The sequence below is a fragment of the Phacochoerus africanus genome, chromosome 3 (assembly GCF_016906955.1).
Source record: "Phacochoerus africanus isolate WHEZ1 chromosome 3, ROS_Pafr_v1, whole genome shotgun sequence".
In the NCBI taxonomy this organism is placed as follows: Eukaryota; Metazoa; Chordata; class Mammalia; order Artiodactyla; family Suidae; genus Phacochoerus; species Phacochoerus africanus.
The window spans coordinates 157,156,994-157,175,147 of record NC_062546.1 but is presented as its reverse complement, the minus strand read 5'-3'; the positions used below and the strand labels follow the sequence as shown (position 1 = coordinate 157,175,147).

Here is an 18,154-nt window from a genome sequence, read left to right as displayed (position 1 = left end):
CAGGATGAGAGTCTCTAGTTCCACCCATGTTGCTGCAAATAGCATTATTTTATTTTATTTTTTTTCATGGCTGAGTGGTATTCTATTGGGAATATATGCCACATCTTCCTAATCCAATCGTCTGTCAATGGACATTTGGGTTGTTTGCATGTCTTGGCTATTGTGAATAGAGCTTCAATGAACTGCAATGAACATACAGGTGCATGTGTCTTTTTTAAGGAAAGTTTTGTCCAGATATATGCCCAAGAGTGGGATTGCTGGGTCATATGGTAGTTCTATGTTTAGATTTTCAAGGTGCCTCCATACTGTTCTCCCTAGTGGTTGTACCAGCTTACATTCCCACCAACAGTGCAGGAGGGTTCCCTTTCTCCACACCCCCTCCAGCATTTGTTATTTGTGGACTTATTAATGATGGCCATTCTGACTGGTGTGAGGTGGTATCTCATGGTAGTTTTGCTTTGCATTTCTCTAATAATCATGGATGTTGAGCATTTTTTCATGTGCTTTTTGGCAATCTGTACATCTTCCTTGGGAAAATGTCTATTCAGGTCTTTTGCCCATTTTTCCATTGGGTTGTTGGCATTTTTCCATTGGGTTGAGTTATATAAGTTGTTTGTATATTTTAGAGATTAAGCCCTTGTCATTTACATCATTTGAAACTATTTTTTCCCATCCTGTAAGTTGTCTTTTTGTTTTCTTTTTGGTTTCCTTTGCTGTGCAAAAGCTTGTCAGTTTGATTCGGTCCCACTGGTTTATTTTTGCTTTGATTTCTGTTGCTTTGGGAGACTGACCTGAGAAAACATTTGTAAGGTTGATGTCAGAGAATATTTTGCCTATATTCTCTTCCAGGAGTTTGATGGTGTCTTATCTTATATTTAGATCTTTCAGTCATTTCAAGTTTATTTTTGTGCATGGTGTGAGGGTGTGTTCTAGCTTCATTTGTTTGCAAGTAGCTGTCCATGTTTCCCAGCAATTCTTGCTAAATAGACTGTCCTTTCCCCATTTTATGTTCTTGCTTCCTTTGTCAAAGATTAACTGACCATAGGTATATGGGTTTATTTCTGGGTTCTCTATTCTGTTCCATTGGTCTGTATGTCCTTTTTGGTACCAGTAGCACATTGTCTTGATGACTGTGGCTTCGTAATATTGCTTGAGGTCTGGGAGAGTTACGCCTTCTGCTTGGTGTTTGTTCTTCAGGATTGCTTTGGCAATTCTGGGTCTTTGGTGGTTCCATATAAATTTTTGGATTGTTTGTTCTAGTTCTGTGAAAAATGTCATGGGTAATTTCATAGGGATTGCATTGAATCTGTAGATTGCTTTGGGAAGTATGGCCATTTTTACAATATGAATTTTTCCAACCCAAGAGTATGGAATATCTTTCCATTTCTTTACATCTGCTTTAATTCCCTTGATTAATGTTTTATAGTTCTTGGCATACGGGTCCTTTGCCTCCTTGGTCAGGTGTATTCCCAGGTATTTGATTTTTGGGGGGTGCAATTTTAAAAGGTATTGTGTTTTTATATTCCTTTTCTAAAGTTTCCTTTTTAGTATACAGAAATGTGACTGATTTCTGAATGTTAATCTTATATCCTGCTACTTTGCTGAATTTGTTGATCAGTTCAAGTAGTTTTTGGGTTGAATCTTTGGGGTTTTCTATGTATAGTATCATGTCATCTGCATACAGTGACAGTTTTATCTCTTCTCTTCCTATTTGGATGCCTTTTATTTCTTTTGTTCGTCTGATTGCTGTGTATTTCTATTTTGTAGTTAGATAATTAAGATCTAGTCTCTTAGCAAGTTTGATGATTATAATGCAGTCCTGTTGTCTATAATCACCATGCTACACAGTAGATCTCTAGGACTTCTTTACTCATTACAAGTTTATACCCCTAAACATCTAATAAGAGTGATGTTGTTTATAAGGGTAGATATGGAATGTTTAGTCCCATATTATCACAGGTCTCTTCAAATTACCAATATCTATGTGCTATTAAATTCTATTGAAATGGTAACATGATATATACTGCTGTTTTTCTTCCTTGATACCAGGAATTCTACAAGGTATATTTTGTGCCCTTTTTAGAGGATTTGGGAAGCGGCCAACTGTGTGCTTCTTCTCAAGTGCCTGGGCTTCCTTCTCCACCACCTGAAAGGAAGTTTGATCCAACCACTGTGCTTTTTGATCCTACTGGGATGACTATTTAGGTTGGAAGTTAATGAGGTCATTCTAACTCACCTAAAAATGACAGTTTTGGTATCTGTTAAAACAGCTTTGAGGATGTAGTAGAGCATTAGTTTAAAATATCAGTTACAATCTCAGTCCTCAGTTTAAACTGTGTTTGCATCCATTTACCAAACTGAAGGCAAAGAGCAGCAGGTAATATCACAACTCAGTACTTCAGTATCTTAATCAAAATAAAACAGAACTCTGATAATCATTTCATTCTAAATGAAAACCAATTTAAAGATACTATTTTGAAACATTTATTTAAAAAATTACTATGAACGAACTCACAGAAAAAAGATGCCATTCTCTATAAAAGAGAAAGAAAAAAAAAAAGATCCACTTAATTAAAATGTCTTACTTGAGTTCCAGCCTTCATTGGGTTTCCAAGGTCACATACCACCTGGCGGGTTTGGTTTTCTGTCTTAAATGCACAGGAAAGTCTTGCTAAGGCCTTTGATTGACAAAGAAAAAGGATTGAAAGGAAAGTAAATTAATAACCAAAAAAAAAAAGCAGAAGGCATAATAAGACTTTAAAGTTCCTAGACAATATAATGCAGTTATATCTTTAGGGTTCTTCCTTAACAAAGCAAATACATCTATTTAAGCAATGAAGGGTACAGGAGAAACAAAAATTATATATAATTGCCAGGTATAAATGTAAAGTGTTTCTGAAAGATCCCTAGAGGACTTAGATATATAACCATATTACTTCCGACAAATTATTTGATGGATAGGCTCAGATACTTTATTCACCTGACCTTGTTACAGGCTCTTACCTAGCAATTTTTAAAATGTCCTATCAATGCATTGTGCAAAGTATTAGGTTTGAAAGGAATTATGTAAGATAGACACTCTATTGTCTAGCAATTTAGCCTTAGGTAGAATGGCTAAGCTTGTACTATGCCAAATACAGGAGCAGCTCATTAATGTTAATGAGAACCATGAGTGCATTTCGATTTTGAAGAGGCTGCTTGCTTACTTCACTGTTGCGGACTACCCCGATGAAATCAGCCTGCGGTGGAATAGAAACGATGAGCTCAGCTTCATAGGCACCTTCTCCTTGATTTTGAGCCTTAACAATTAAGGTCAGAGGGTTGTCATCCCCAACATAGATCTTCTTTTGATCACTACAAGTAAATACAAATCTAGACAATGAAAAAAGCCTGCATGGGGAGAACATAATTGTTCAAAGCACTGACATCTTCAACATTGTCTCAAGATATTTTAAGACCACTTCACAGCTCAACAGAAAACTGGAATTAGCACACTGGGTGCAAATCCAATGCTTCTCCCAGGAAAAGAAAACACCGATGCCACTAGCTTATCATTATCACTCAGATCTATTATGGAAGTAATTTTATAATAAGTATTTATTAATTCCCTGACTGTTTCTAAAAGCTGAGTTAATCATATGACACAGGAGTCACTATCATTTATACATCTTATAAAATGGCAATCAGAGTCCTTTAGTTAAGAGTATCTTGAAGAAGTTGTGTTACTTTGTGACATTACTCAATGGTGAATGGAAATAGGTCTGTTAACCTAGGCAACTAGTGAAAACATAGTGCCTAATTTTTTTTCTTTTTTTTGTCTTTTTTTTCTAGGGCCCCACCCACAGTATATGGAGTTTCCTAGCCGAGGGGTCTAATTGGAGCTGTAGCCGCCGGCCTATGCCAGAGCCACAGCAACGCGGGATCCGAGCCGCGTCTGCCACCTACACCACAGCTCCCGCAACGCTGGATCCTTAACCCACTGAGCGAGGCCAGGGATCGAACCTGAGACCTCATGGTTCTTAGTCAGATTCGTTAACCACTGAGCCATGATGGGAACTCCCCACCTATTATTATTATTTTTTTCTTCTGCTTTTTTAAGGCCTCACCCATGGCATATGGAAGTTCCCAGGCTAGGTCTCGAATTGGAGCTACAGCTGTTGGTATACACCACAGCAACGCAGGATCCCAGCCTCATCTGCAATCTACACCACAGCTCATGGCAATGCCAGATCCCCAACCCACTGAGCGAGGCCAGGAATCAAACCTGCATCTTCATGGATACTAATTGGATTCATTTCCACTGTGTTAGGATGGGAACTCCAGTGCCTGTTTTTTAAAAGCTCAATGTGTATAACTTTATTGAAAATTAAGGTGTATTCTCCATCCTAACTAATTCTTGTACTTTAATAGAAAAATGTACTCTCCATTTAAATATCTTATTATACTATTATTTGGAGCAAAACTTACCTATCTACAGAAACTTCAAGTTTAGGTTTACAGACATTGTCTTCACCACAGTCAAGTAGTATATGAGCCTAAAAAAAAACCATTTTATTTTTTATAATAATACCAATACAGGTCACACATGCCATGTATATTAATACATACGTGAATATGTATGAATATACATTTATGCACACATACATGCATTTATGTATATACTCAACTTGTTTACATATCCGAATGCAAAAAAGATCACGGCTGCTTATTTTTAAGTAGGTCAGTGAAGTCAGTCAAGAATAAAAAAGAAGTAAAAGATTGATAAAGTATAATACAATTAGTATAATACAATGGAACCTTTTAGTTCCATCTCAAATTTGGCAGCTATGATTTTGGAATGAAATGGAGAAGAGAAAGTAATACTCAAGAAATGATAATTCAGCTTGAGCCTGCTGTTGCTAGCAGAGTTGTGTGATCTTAGGCACAATAAACTCCTTTCCAGAATTTCTCAATACAGACTACGCCTTTGCTAATATCATGGAAATATGGCTGCAGAGTATAAACGAATAAGGAGTTGTGAATACATAGCAGCAATTCAGACAGCAGATCAAAGGGAACAAAAACTGGACAAAAGCAGCCCAGCATTTGCCTGGCCATTTGGAAAGAGATAAATGAAAAAGGAACCAGAAGCATCAAAGTTGGCTGCTCCAAGATAGGTACAATAAGCAAAGACTTGAACTGTCTCCCTCCAGGTATGACTATGAGACATGCCAGCCGAAGCATTATGGAAAAGCCAACTGAGAAACAGTGGGAGGAAGTAGAAGAGATTGGGCAGGATGTGAAAGAAGGAACATATAAATTAAGAGAAAAGGAAAAAAAAAAAAGATGAAGCCACCCTTGGTTTGTATATTGTTAACATCCAAAGGGCTTCAAGCCCAAAGGCAGACAAAAGGAGAGAAAAAGATTTGAGGAAAAAATAGCAACAGGCTTTCTAAAAAAAAAAAAAAAGACTGTGTTTCAAAGTTGCAATGGATGCACAGCTCCCCTGAATAAAATTACATGAGAAAGTTGTTTTTTTTTTTTCTTTTCTAGGGCTGCACCTGTGGCATATGGAAGTTCCCAGGGTCTAATCGGAGCTGTAGCCACCGGCCTACGCCACAGCCACAGCAACACAGGATCCGAGCCGTGTCTGCAACCTACACCACAGCTCACAGAAACACCAGATCCTTAACCCACTGAGCGATGCCAGGGATCGAACCTGCAACCTCATGGTTCCTAGTCGGATTCGTTAACCACTGAGCCACGACAGGAACTCCAACATGAGAACGATCTTAATTGTCAATTTAATTGGGATAAAACCCAAGGATACACATGACCTTAATTCAATGACCTAAATGTAAACAGTTGCTATGTGCTTCAAGGAAGTGGGGGGAAAACAAGGTCAGGAACATCAGAAGAACTTTGAGGTGACTCCATAAGTCATACCAAATACAACCACTGCTAATTTAGTTTAGGAACAAAGAATGGATTTAATACGTGATATGGTGTGTATTAAGAGTCCCAGTTAGAATGGTAAATATCTGAAGTTTGGAATAAGAAGTATTATGAAATATTAATAAACTATGGAAAAGGGATATTTGACTAACTACCCCTCTACATTAAAGAAAAGGGACTAAGCTGGCATTGGTGCATCTCTAGCCTTAAATATGATGCCATCAGCAAAGAGTTTCAGAAGTGGAAAAAACAGAGCAATGTCTTCCATCCACAGATAACTAAATCGTTACAGGTATATACTTAATATCTTGTACAGACTAAGAAATGAATACATATTTGAATGAATAAATGGAGGGCGGGGAATAAATACCACTCTTACTGCAGAAAGGACTAAACCTCTAACTCCAAAGGATTAGTGTACAGAAAGGGAAACTCAAGAGCTGCCTCGTCCAATACCATAGCAGAAGTGAGCCACATGCGGCATCTGAAAACTTGGAATGTACCTAGTATAACTGGGTAGTTGAGTTCTACATTTTGTTTTATTTTAATTAATTTAAATTTAAAAACAGAGAGTTGATTCTGTTACTGAAAAACGGAGTAAGTTTAGAACAATTTGGCTGTAGGAATCTACTTTTTCAATTGTAAATTCTATGAATTCTAAACACAGAAAAATTATTTCTGATGAAGCTGTGGCATCTGAATTGAGATGTGCTCTGTGTGTGCGTGATACACTCTGGATTTTGAAGACAGTAAAAAACAACATAAAATATTTCACTGATAATGTGACTATTTGGAGATGGGGTCTTTAAAGAGATAATTAAGTTAAAATGACATCATTAGTGTGGGCCCTAACCCTACAACTGGTGTTTCATAAGGCGATTAGGACACAGACACAGAGGGGAGACCATGTGAAGACACAGGGATAAGATGACCATCTACAGGCCAGGGGGAGAGGCCTCAGAAGAAATCAACCCCGCCAACACCTGGATCTCAGATTTTAAGCCTCTAGAATTGTGAGAAATAAATTTCTATTATGTAAGCCCTCCAATCTGTGGTACTTTGTTGTGGCAGTCCTAGCAAACTAATACAGGTATATCATTAAAATTAATGTCACCAGTCTTCTATGTTTTTTTAAAATTGTTGTTGACCAATAAATTTAAAATTTCAAATGTGGCTCACACTATATTTCTATTAGATAGCAGTGCTTTATAGAGACAGAACAGTAAAAAGGTTTGTAATATGAGCAGTGAAGTGAAGGACCATTTTAGAGAGAAGTAAATAATAAGAATGATGGGATAAGTAATTAACACAGAGATGAGAGTATATAATAGAGCTAAGAATAGAGAAGGAAAGATGCCTAACAGTAGGTAATGTCATTGTTGAAACAAATGTAGGACACAAAGGAAATAGCAAAAAGGTTCAAATAATGAAGAAGGGGATGGGTGTGGACAGGAAAGAAAGTCAAACATTGCTAAAGTTATTGTTTCCCTCAAAGGGGTTTTAAAAGTTAAGCAATTGGACTAGCTGGCTTTAAAACTGTATTAGTATTAAAGAGATTGGTGATATCAGTAACTTAAACAAGAGTAATGTTTGCACCAATAAATAACTTCCCTCAAATTCTATAATTACAGAGAAAATAATTGTAACTCCTATATCAAAACACATAATATAAAAAGACGAGAAACAAATTAACTTTTTTTTTTTCTTTTTCGGCTGCACTGGCAGCATATGAAAATTCCTAGGCCAGGGATCAGATCCAAGACAGAGCTGTGATCCACGCCACAGCTGCAGCAACACAGGATCCTGAACCTGCTTCAATGAGCCAGGGATTGAACTGGCACCTCCACAGAGACAAGCCAGATCATTAACCCACTATACCACACTGCACACACACTGTGCCACTGTGGGAACTCTGTAACTATTTTTTTAAAAAGCATAAAATTGAAATGACAGACTCAGAGAGGCTCATATGTTCATTATTAAATTATTAATTAATGATACTGTGTATCCCCTGAAAATAAAAATATAAAAAAATATGAACACAGAACTATGCTACAGTTCTACACTAATGGGTAATAGAAAATAGCACATAAACTATCCATGTGCAAAATGAAATACAAAGAATTTTAAATATAAAAATTATAAAAGACTTCAAAACATACTTTCATTTGCCTTATGCTGCTGCTATATATAGTCTTCTCAAAATAACAAAAAAAGAGTTTATGAGATCTTAGCAAGTTAGATTAAGTATAATCTAAATGTAGGGTAGGAGTTCCCATTGTGGTGCAGTGGAAACAAAACTGACTAGTATCCATGAGGATATGGGTTCTGTCTCTGGCCTTGCTCAGTGGGTTAAGGATCCAGCATTGCCGTGAGCTGTGGTGTAGGTCGCAGACATGGCTTAGATCTGGCGTTGCTGTGGCTCTGGTGTAGGCTGGTGGCAAGAGCTCCAATTAGACCCTTAGCCTGGGAACATTATATGCCGCAGGTGTGGCCCTAGAAAAGACAAAAGGCAAAAATAAATAAATAAATAAATAAATAAATGGTAAAGCATTTTATGAGAGCAGAAACAGTAATCTAAACATATGAAGATGAGAGGGCAGGGGATTAAGATGGCGGAATAGAAGGACTGGAGCTCAATTTCTCTCCTAAAAACAACAAAATTTACAACCAAATGCTGAGCAATCTTCAACCAAATGGACTGGAAACTTTCAAAAAGATAGCTTTCTCCAGAAGATAAAGAGGAGGCCACATCAAGAGGTAGGAGGGGTGATTACATGATATAAGCAACCCCATGATATAAGCAGCCCCACAGACTGGAATGTAACTGTATCATAGAGACTCAACCGCAACCAGAAAAAAAAAATATCACAAGTGACAAGGCTCAGCAGTTAAAGGTATCTATACAGTAAAGATACAAAATCATCCACACACAATTATGCCACCAAAATCAGAAATCATGAGAAGAGGAGGGTACAAATGCAGGACACTGGAGATGCACTTGGCAGTTAAGAGCCCAACAACTTAAAACAATCTTGTATATATAGAGACTCATACCAAAACTTCAGAATAACTGCAAACCAAAAATCTACAATTGATACACAAACAAATAAGAAAAACCAACTCAAATATAACACTAAAGATAGTCTTCAAACCACAAGAGGAGAGAACAAGAGATGAAGGGAAGAAAAAAGAGCAACAAAAACAAATCCAAAGCAATTAATAAAATGGCAATAAGAACATACATATCAATAATTACCTTAAATGTGAATGGACTAAATGCCCCAAACAAAAGACAAAGACTGGCTGAATGGATACAAAAATAAGATCCATATATATGCTGTCTTCAAGAGACCCACTTCACTTCTAGGGACACATGCAAATTGAAAGTGAGAGGATGGAAGAAAATATTCCATGCAAATGGGAATCAAAAGAAAGCTGGAGTAGCAATACTCATAACAGACAAATAGAATTTAAAATGATGAATATTTTAAGGAACAAGGAAGGTCACTACCTAATGATCAAAAGATCAATCCAAGAAGAAGATATAACAATTTTAAAAATCTATGCACCCAACATAGGTTCACCACAATATATAAGGCAACTGCTAACAACCTTAAAAGGACAAATTGACAATTACACAATCATAATGGGGGACTTTAACAGCCCACTTACAGCAATGGACAGATCAACCAGACAGAAAATCAATACGGAAACACAGGCCCTGAATGATGCATTAGACCAGATGGACTTAATAGATATTTATAGAACATTCCATCCAAAAGCAACAGGATACACATTCTTCTCAAGTGCACATGGAATATTTTCTAAGATTGATCACATCCTGGGCCACAAATCCAACCTCGGTAACTTTAAGAAAATTGAAATCATATCAAGCATCTTTTCCAACCACGACACTATATGACTGGAAATCAACAACAAGAAAAAACTGCAAAAAAACACAAACATGTGGAGACTAAACAACATGCTACTAAACAACCAATGGATCACTGAAGAAATCAAAAGGAAATTAAAAAAAGCCTAGAAGCAAATTACAACAAAGATAGGACACTCCAAAACCTATGGGATGCACCAAAAGCCATTCTAAGAGGAAAGTTTATAGCAATACAAGCCCACCTCAGGAAACAAGGAAAAGCTCAAATAAACAAGCTAACTTTACATCTAAAGAAGCTCGAGAGAGAAGAACAGACAAGACCTAAAGTTAGTAGAAGGAAGGAAATCATAAAGATCAGAGCAGAAATCAATGAAATAGAAATGAAGAAAACCATAAAAAAGATCAATAAAACCAAAAGCTGGATCTTTGAAAAGATCAACAAAATTGATAAACCCTTAGCCAGACATATCAAGAAAAAAGAGAGAAGACTCAAATCAATAAAATTAGAAATGAAAAAGGAGACGTAACAACGGATATCACAGAAATTCAAAGGATCACGAGAGACTACTACATGCAACTATATGTCAATAAAACGGAAAACCTAGAAGAAATGGACAAATTCTTAGAAAAGTACAATCTTCCAAGACTAAACCAAGATGAAATAGAAAAGATGAATGGATCCATCACAAGCACTGAAATTGAAACTGTGATTAAAAAACTTCCAACAAACAAAAGTCCAGAACCAGATGGCTTTACAGGTGAATTCTGTCAAACATTTAGAGAAGAGCTAACACCTATCCTTCTGAAACTATTCCAAAAGATAGCAGAGGAAGGGACACTCCCAAACTCATACTATGAGGCCACCATCACCCTGATACCAAAACCAGACAAAGATACCACAAAAAAAAGAAAACTACGGGCCAATATCACTGATGAACATAGATGCATAAATCCTCAACAAAATACTAGCAAACCGCATCCAACAATACATTAAAAGGATTGTACATCATGATCAGGTGGGATTTATCCCAGGGATGCAAGGGTTCTTCAATATCTGCAAATCCATCAGTGTGATACATCACATTAACAAACTGAAGAATAAAAAGCATATGATCCTCTCAATAGATGCAGAAAAAGCCTTTGCCAAAATCCAACACCCATTTCTGATTAACAAAAAAAAAAAAAAAAAACCCTTCAGGAGTTCCCATCGTGGCTCAGTGGTTAACAAATCCGACAAGGAACCATGAGGTTGTGGGTTTGATCCCTGGCCTTGCTTAGTGGGTTAAGGATCCGGCATTGCTGTGAGCTGTGGTGTAGCTTGCAGATGCGGCTTGGATCCCGCATTGCTATGGCTCTGGTGTAGACTGGCGGCTACAGCTCTGATTAGACCCCTAGCCTGGGAACCTCCATATGCCATGGGAGCAGCCATAGAAATGGCAAAAAGACAAAAAAAAAAAAAAAACCTTCAGAAAGTGGGCATAGAGGGACCTACCTCAACATAATAAAGGCCATATATGACAAACCCACAGCGAACATCATTCTTAATGGTGAAAAGCTGAAAGAATTCCTGCTGAGATAAGGAACAAGACAAGGATGTCCGCTTTCACCACTACTCTTCAACATAGTTTTGGAAGTCCTAGCCACAGCCATCAGAGAAGTAAAAGAGATAAAAGGAGTCCAAATTGGAAAGGAAGAAGTAAAACTATCACAATTTGCAGATGACATGATACTCTATCTAGAGAAACCTAAAGATTCTATCAGAAAACTGTTAGAGCTCATCCATGAATTTGGCAAAGTCGCAGGATACAAAATTAATACACAGAAATCGACAGCGTTTCTATATACTAACAATGAAAGATCAGAAAGAGAAATTAGGGAAGCAATTCTGTTTACCATCGCATCCAAAAGAATAAAATACCTAGGAGTAAACCTACCTAAAGAGACAAAAGACCTGTACTCTGAAAACTACAAGCCACTGATGAAAGAAATCAAAGATGACACAAATAGATGGAAAGATAAACCATGCTCATGGATTGGAAGAGTCAATATTCTTAAAATGACTATACTACCCAGATTCAATGCAAATCCCTACCAAAGTACCAAGGACATTTTTCACAGAACTAGATTCAATGCAATCCCTACCAAAGTACCAAGGACATTTTTCACAGAACTCGAACAAAATATTTTAAAGTTTGTTTGGAAGCACAAAAGACCCAGAATAGCCAAAGACATCCTGAAAAAGAAAAATGGAGCTGGAGGAATCAGGCTCCCGGACTTCAGACTATACTACAAAGCAACAGTCATCAAAACCATATGGTACTGGCACAAAGACAGACATATAGATCAGTGGAACAGGATAGAAAGCCCAGAATTCAACCCACACACCTACAGCCAACTATCTATGACAAAGGAGGCAAGAATATACAATGGAGAAAAGACAGCCCCTTCAATAAGTGGTGCTGGGAAAACTGGATAGCCACAGGTAAAAGAATGAAATTAGAACACTCCCTGACACCATACACAAAAATAAACTCCAAATGGATTAAAGATCTCAATATAAGACCAGACACTATAAAACTCTTAGAGGAAAACATAGGCCAAACACTCTCTGACATAAACAACAGCAGGATCTTCTCAGATTTACCTCTTAGAGTAATGACAGGAAAAACAAAAATTAAAAAATGGGACTGAATTAAACTTAAAAGTTTCTGGGGAGGAAACCCTAAACAAAACAAAAAGACAACCCACAGAATGGGAGAAAATTTTTGCAAATGAATCGACTGACAAGGGATGAATCTTCAAAATTTATGAACACCTCCTACTGCTCAATACCAAAAACACAAACAACCCCATCAATAAATAGGCAGAAGATCTAAACAGACAATTCTCCATAGGAGACATATGGATGGCCAAAAAACACATGAAAAGACGTTCAACATCACTCATTATCAGAGAAATGCAAATCAAAATCACTATGAGGTACCACCTTACACCAGCCAGAATGGCCATCATCCAAAAGTCTACAAACGAGAAGTGCTGGAGAGGGTGTGGAGAAAAAGGAACCCTAGCACACTGTTGGTGGGATTGTAAATTGGTGCAACCACTGTGGAAAACAGTATGGAGATGTCTCAGAAAACTAAAAATAGAACTATCATTTGATCCAGCAATCCCACTCCTGGGCGTCTATCCAGAGAAAACCATGACTCGCAAAGACACATGTACTCCAATGTTCATTGCAGCACTATTTTCAATAGCCAAGACCTGGAAACCTAAATGTCCATTGACAGAGGAGTGTATCAAGAAGATGTGGTACATATACACAATGGAATATTACTCAGCCATTAAAAGTAACGAAATACCAGCATTTTTAGCAACATGGATGGACCTAGAAATTATCATGCTGAGCGAAGTCAGTCAGACAATGAGACACCAACATCAAATGCTTTCACTGACATGTGGGATCTGAAAAAAGGACACAAGGAACTTCTTTGCAGAACAGATACTGACTCACAGAATTTGAAAAACTTTATGGTTTCCAAAGGAGACAGTTTTGGGGGGTGGGAGGATGAGCCAGGGTTATGGGATGGAAATCTTATACAACTGGATTGTGATGATCATTGTTCAACTATAAATGTAATAAATTCATTGAGTAATAAAAAAATAGAAAAAAGTAAATAAACATATGAACATGTAATAAAAGAGGAAAAAACAGAAACTACAATAATAATATTTGAATGTATGGGTTTTACACAGGATTTTCTTAAAATATTTTAATATAGTCTACGAAATTTTATGCTGCTTTCTTTGGTTTTATGAAAATGTATTATATATGTGTATATGTGTACATGTACTATTTTTTACAATTAAAATATAAAAGATGATAAATTTGTTTAGCAAAATACTAAAATATTATGTAAATAAATTGGCATTGTGTTGCTTTCCTTGACTCACTTTACTGTTTTATGCATATGAAATCTACCTTGTCTTCCTCTGCATATCACTAAGTTCTCAGTGGCTTTAAATGTCTCAGATTTGAAAATCCAGATTCCTTCCCCTCTGACCTTAGCTAAAAACTCAACATTATAAAAGCAATTCTTTATGCCACTTAAAAATATGAACGATAAGGCTTTTTAAAAAGTTAAAAGTATAATATTAATGATAAAATCAATGATACATTAATAAAGTACAATACCTGTCGACTAATGTTGGCAGGAGTGAATTGGTTAAGAATGGGTTGCAAGCCTGTTACATCAGCAGCTGTTGTATAATCCAGTCGATACTCCATAAAAATAGTAATGGGAGTGAGTTTGTCTCTAAATTCAGATTCATCCTAAAAATGGAAAAGTTTTGAATTAACAAAGACATCAACTTGTGACATCAAACTATCTGGAGAAATCCTTAAATGCACAATACAAAGCCAGCTGTATTCATGACTTGATCCAATTCTATCAAAACTCTTTGAAAAGCTAGACTTACATAAGAATAGAGTATCCAAAAAGATTATCATTATCCAGTGAGAACCCCTAATCGATTTTTGTTTTATAATGTAACATTTGACTCACCCCAAAATATTTGAGGCATGTCATTAAAATGAGCACTGAAACACACACCTGACATGAATAATAACTAGGACATTACCCACACCGCTTAAGTTACCCACATGTTCTTTTCCCTTTTCATCCCTTTGTCTTCCTTCCAGAGGTACCTGAATTTTACCACTGCCTGAATTTTATGTTTACCATTCCCTTGGTTGCTTTCAGTAGTTTTATTCTAGTGCATATGTCCTTAAACAGTATGTTCTTCAGATTGCTTTTCCTGTTTGTTTTTTTTTAAAATGAGATCATACATATTCTTCTGTCATTTTCTATCTGTTCAACACTCTTTTTAAGATTCATTCACACTGTTGCATGTACCCAAGGTTTTTACTGTTGAATAATATTTATCATATAATAAACCCACAATTTATCCATTCTTCTGTCAAAGTTATTCATAATATTCTATTATTTTAATTGATCATTTATCTGTACTTATGTCCTTTTCAATTCATAATTTTGTAGAGTTTTATTTTTCCTTTTTTTTTCTATTAGGTTATTTAGATTGTTTTGAGTTTTTTGCTTGTTTTCTCTATGACAAAAAAACATGCTGTATTGTTCTACATAGCGGCAAGCAGATTTGTCAGCTCTGTAAGATAATATATTATTTTCCAAAGTCTTCCTAACAATTTACACTGCCACTAGCAATGTGTAGGAATTCTCATTAATTCACATCTTGACCAATCAATAGTACTGGCAGATTTTGTTTGAATAATGTAAAATAGTATTTCTTCATAGATGTTACTTGAAATGTTTGTCATGTTTGCTTGTATCTTGAGTCGTTATTAAATTAACAACCTTTCTGGCACTTAGGTAAGATGGCCATGTTTTCACTCTGTTCATTAAAGTACACACGCACACACACACACACACACACATTTTGGCCAAGCCTGTGGCATATGGAACTTCTTGGGCCAGGGATTGAACGAACCTGTGCCACAGAGCGACCCAAACCACTGCAGTAACAATGCTGGGTGCTTAACCTGCTGTGCCACAAGGGAACAAGTTGGTAGATTTTTAAATCTTTTTTTTTTGTTTTTTTTTTCTCTTTTTGCCATTTCTTGGGCTGCTCCAGCGGCATATGGAGGTTCCCAGGCTAGGGGTCGAATTGGAGCTGTAGCTGCCAGCCTACGCTAGAGCCACAGCAACGCAGGATCTGAGCCGTGTCTGCGACCTACACCACAGCTCACGGCAATGCCAGATCGTTAACCCACTGAGCAAGGGCAGGGACCAAACCCACAACCTCATGGTTTCTAGTCGGATTCGTTAACCACTGCGCCACGACGGGAACTCCTAAAATCTTTTTTATTAACTGCTAGGCTTTAGTTTGTTTATATTTGGTTAGTGATTTTACATCTATGTCTTTGTTAAGACTGGCATGAATTCTCCTTGATTTTACTATCTTTGACCAGTCTGGGTCTCAATTACACTAGCTTTATAGAATAAGGTGAAAATATATTTTGTTTTTCTACTCCTTTTTTTTTTTTTTTTTTGCTATTTCTTTGGGCCACTCCCACAGCATATGGAGGTTCCCAGGCTAGGGGTCGAATTGGAGCCGTAGCCACTGGCCTACGCCAGAGCCACAGCAACTCGGGATCCAAGCCACATCTGCAACCTACACCACAGCTCACTGGAAATGCCGGATCGTTAACCCACTGAGCAAGGTCAGGGACAGAACCCGCAACCTCATTGTTCCTAGTCGGATTCGTTAACCACTGCACCACGACGGGAACTCCTGTTTTTCTATTCTTTAGAAGAGTTTAATATTGGAATTTCTTGCTCATGACGGTTTTGTAGATATTGCCTATAAAAGTATCTGTGCCTTGTGATCCCTTAAGATTTTTAACTGCCAGTTCAATTTTTTATATGGTTTAAATGAATTTTTCAGTTTTCTGTTTCTTCATATGACAGTTGTATTAGGGTTTTCTAAGAATGTCTCTATTTTACCTAAGTTTTCTACATTTTCACACAAAGTTATTACTAATATTCTATAATTACAATTGCTCCTTTATCTGTATTTATGGCCCTTTTCAATTTCTAATTTTAACGAGGGTTTTTTTTGTTTGTTTTTCCTTCATTTTCTTCGTAATCTTTCATTTAAATTAAATAGCATTTAAGGCTATACATCTACCTTTACATTCTCCTTCTGGGATATATGATACATTTTGATGTAGTATTTTCGTTATGATTCACTTCTAAGTAAAGTTCTAATATGATCTCTTTTTTGATCCACGAGTTACTAAAAATTATAATTCCTAATTCCCAATTTATCCTTGTTACTAATTTCTAAAAACTGCACTGTAATCAAATAGCATATTTTCTATAATTCCAATTTTTTGCAATTGTTCAGACTTCCTTTATAATCTGTATGTGGTCAACTTTCGCATTCTCTACTTTTTTTTTTCTTTTTACGGCCCTTCACCTATGGCATATGCAAGTTCCTAGGCCAAGGGTAGAACTGGATCTGCAGCTAGGGCCTAGGCCACAGCCATGGCAACACCAGATCCAAGCCACACCTGCAAGCTATGCTGCACCTTACCGCAACAATGGATTCTTAACCCACTGAGGCCAGGGATCAAACCTACATCCTCACAGAGACAACATCTGGTTCTTAACCCACTGAGCCACAATGGAGACTCCCAACTTTCATATTCTCTAATTGTTGGATGCCACATTACATACAGGTCTGTTAAATTGAGCTTGTTAATTATGTTGAGTCTTCTAAACCTTTACTGATATTTTTGTCTTTTTAAAAAATTTCATCCTTTATTTTTTTAAACACTTCATACACAGTTATATTTTGTAACTGATAATTCCAGCATCTCAAGCTTTGAAAGACTAAGATGTTTGCTGTTTCTTCTAATGGTTTATTTTCCAGTGTGTTTAACACTTTTCTTAGAAATGAATTCTATTTGATTGAACTTAACCTATGGGACCCATACTAGATTGTTCCAGTAAAGCCTTGAATTTATTCTTGCTGGAGTCAGAGTGGTTCTTTGTTCTGGGAAGACTTTAGCCTCGTGGAAGAGTCTAGCCCTAATGCAGGAGGCTCCGGTCAGACTCCTGGCTTGCAGAAGGCCCCAGGTGAGTCTGAATCCCTGTGCTGGTGTCTGCAAGTCTGTTCACTCTCTTCCCAGATCCCATTCCTTCCTAGACACTCTGGCCCACACACTTGCTTACAACTCAGGTCAGGTTTAGCCAATGGAGTGTTTTTTTTTTAATTGATTGTTTGGTGGCAGCAGGGGGTGGGGGATTTCTTTTACTGCCTTGAGAATCCAGCAATATTCAAGAAATACGTTTGTCATAATTTATTCAGTAGCATTGCTGTGGAAAGGCCATGTAGAATATCCAGTCTGACAAGAGTAGAAGTCCATTACTCAAGTCTGATTCTTTAAAAAGCCCAATTACCTCCCCACATGTATTTTCCTGTGTTTTCCTTGTGATTTAATGCTAAAAAATTTTTACAGAGAATCATTTAGATGAAAAGAAAAAAAAAACAATAAGTAAAAGAAAGATGTTGGAGCAGAAAAGTATCTCTTACCCGCAGATATGCTATCAGTTCCTCACACTGCATCTGTCCCCCCCTAGAGATGGTCATGTTCTTGGAGTGACCCGGGGACCTGTTATGGAGAAACAGTGCTCGTCGAATTGCTCCTTTCTGCTTGAGTTTATCCAAAAGAAGCTCCACCTGGAAATCTATGAAACCAAAGGATTTATTTTACAACCAACAGAA

General features: G+C 37.0%; 1 protein-coding gene across 2 annotated transcripts in view; it reads right to left on the bottom strand.

Annotated features, from left to right (window-relative positions):
* The window catches only part of ITGAV (integrin subunit alpha V), a 107,800-nt gene that overhangs the window by 14,338 nt on the left and 75,308 nt on the right, over positions 1-18,154 (bottom strand). For both annotated transcript variants that reach the window (XM_047773031.1, XM_047773030.1), the window contains exons 17-21: positions 17,963-18,117; positions 14,022-14,159; positions 4,468-4,535; positions 3,207-3,354; positions 2,586-2,678 (exon numbers count right to left, since the gene is read on the bottom strand). In XM_047773031.1, coding sequence (XP_047628987.1) covers positions 2,586-2,678; positions 3,207-3,354; positions 4,468-4,535; positions 14,022-14,159; positions 17,963-18,117 — 602 coding nt within the window. The remainder of the gene's footprint in view (positions 1-2,585; positions 2,679-3,206; positions 3,355-4,467; positions 4,536-14,021; positions 14,160-17,962; positions 18,118-18,154) is intronic.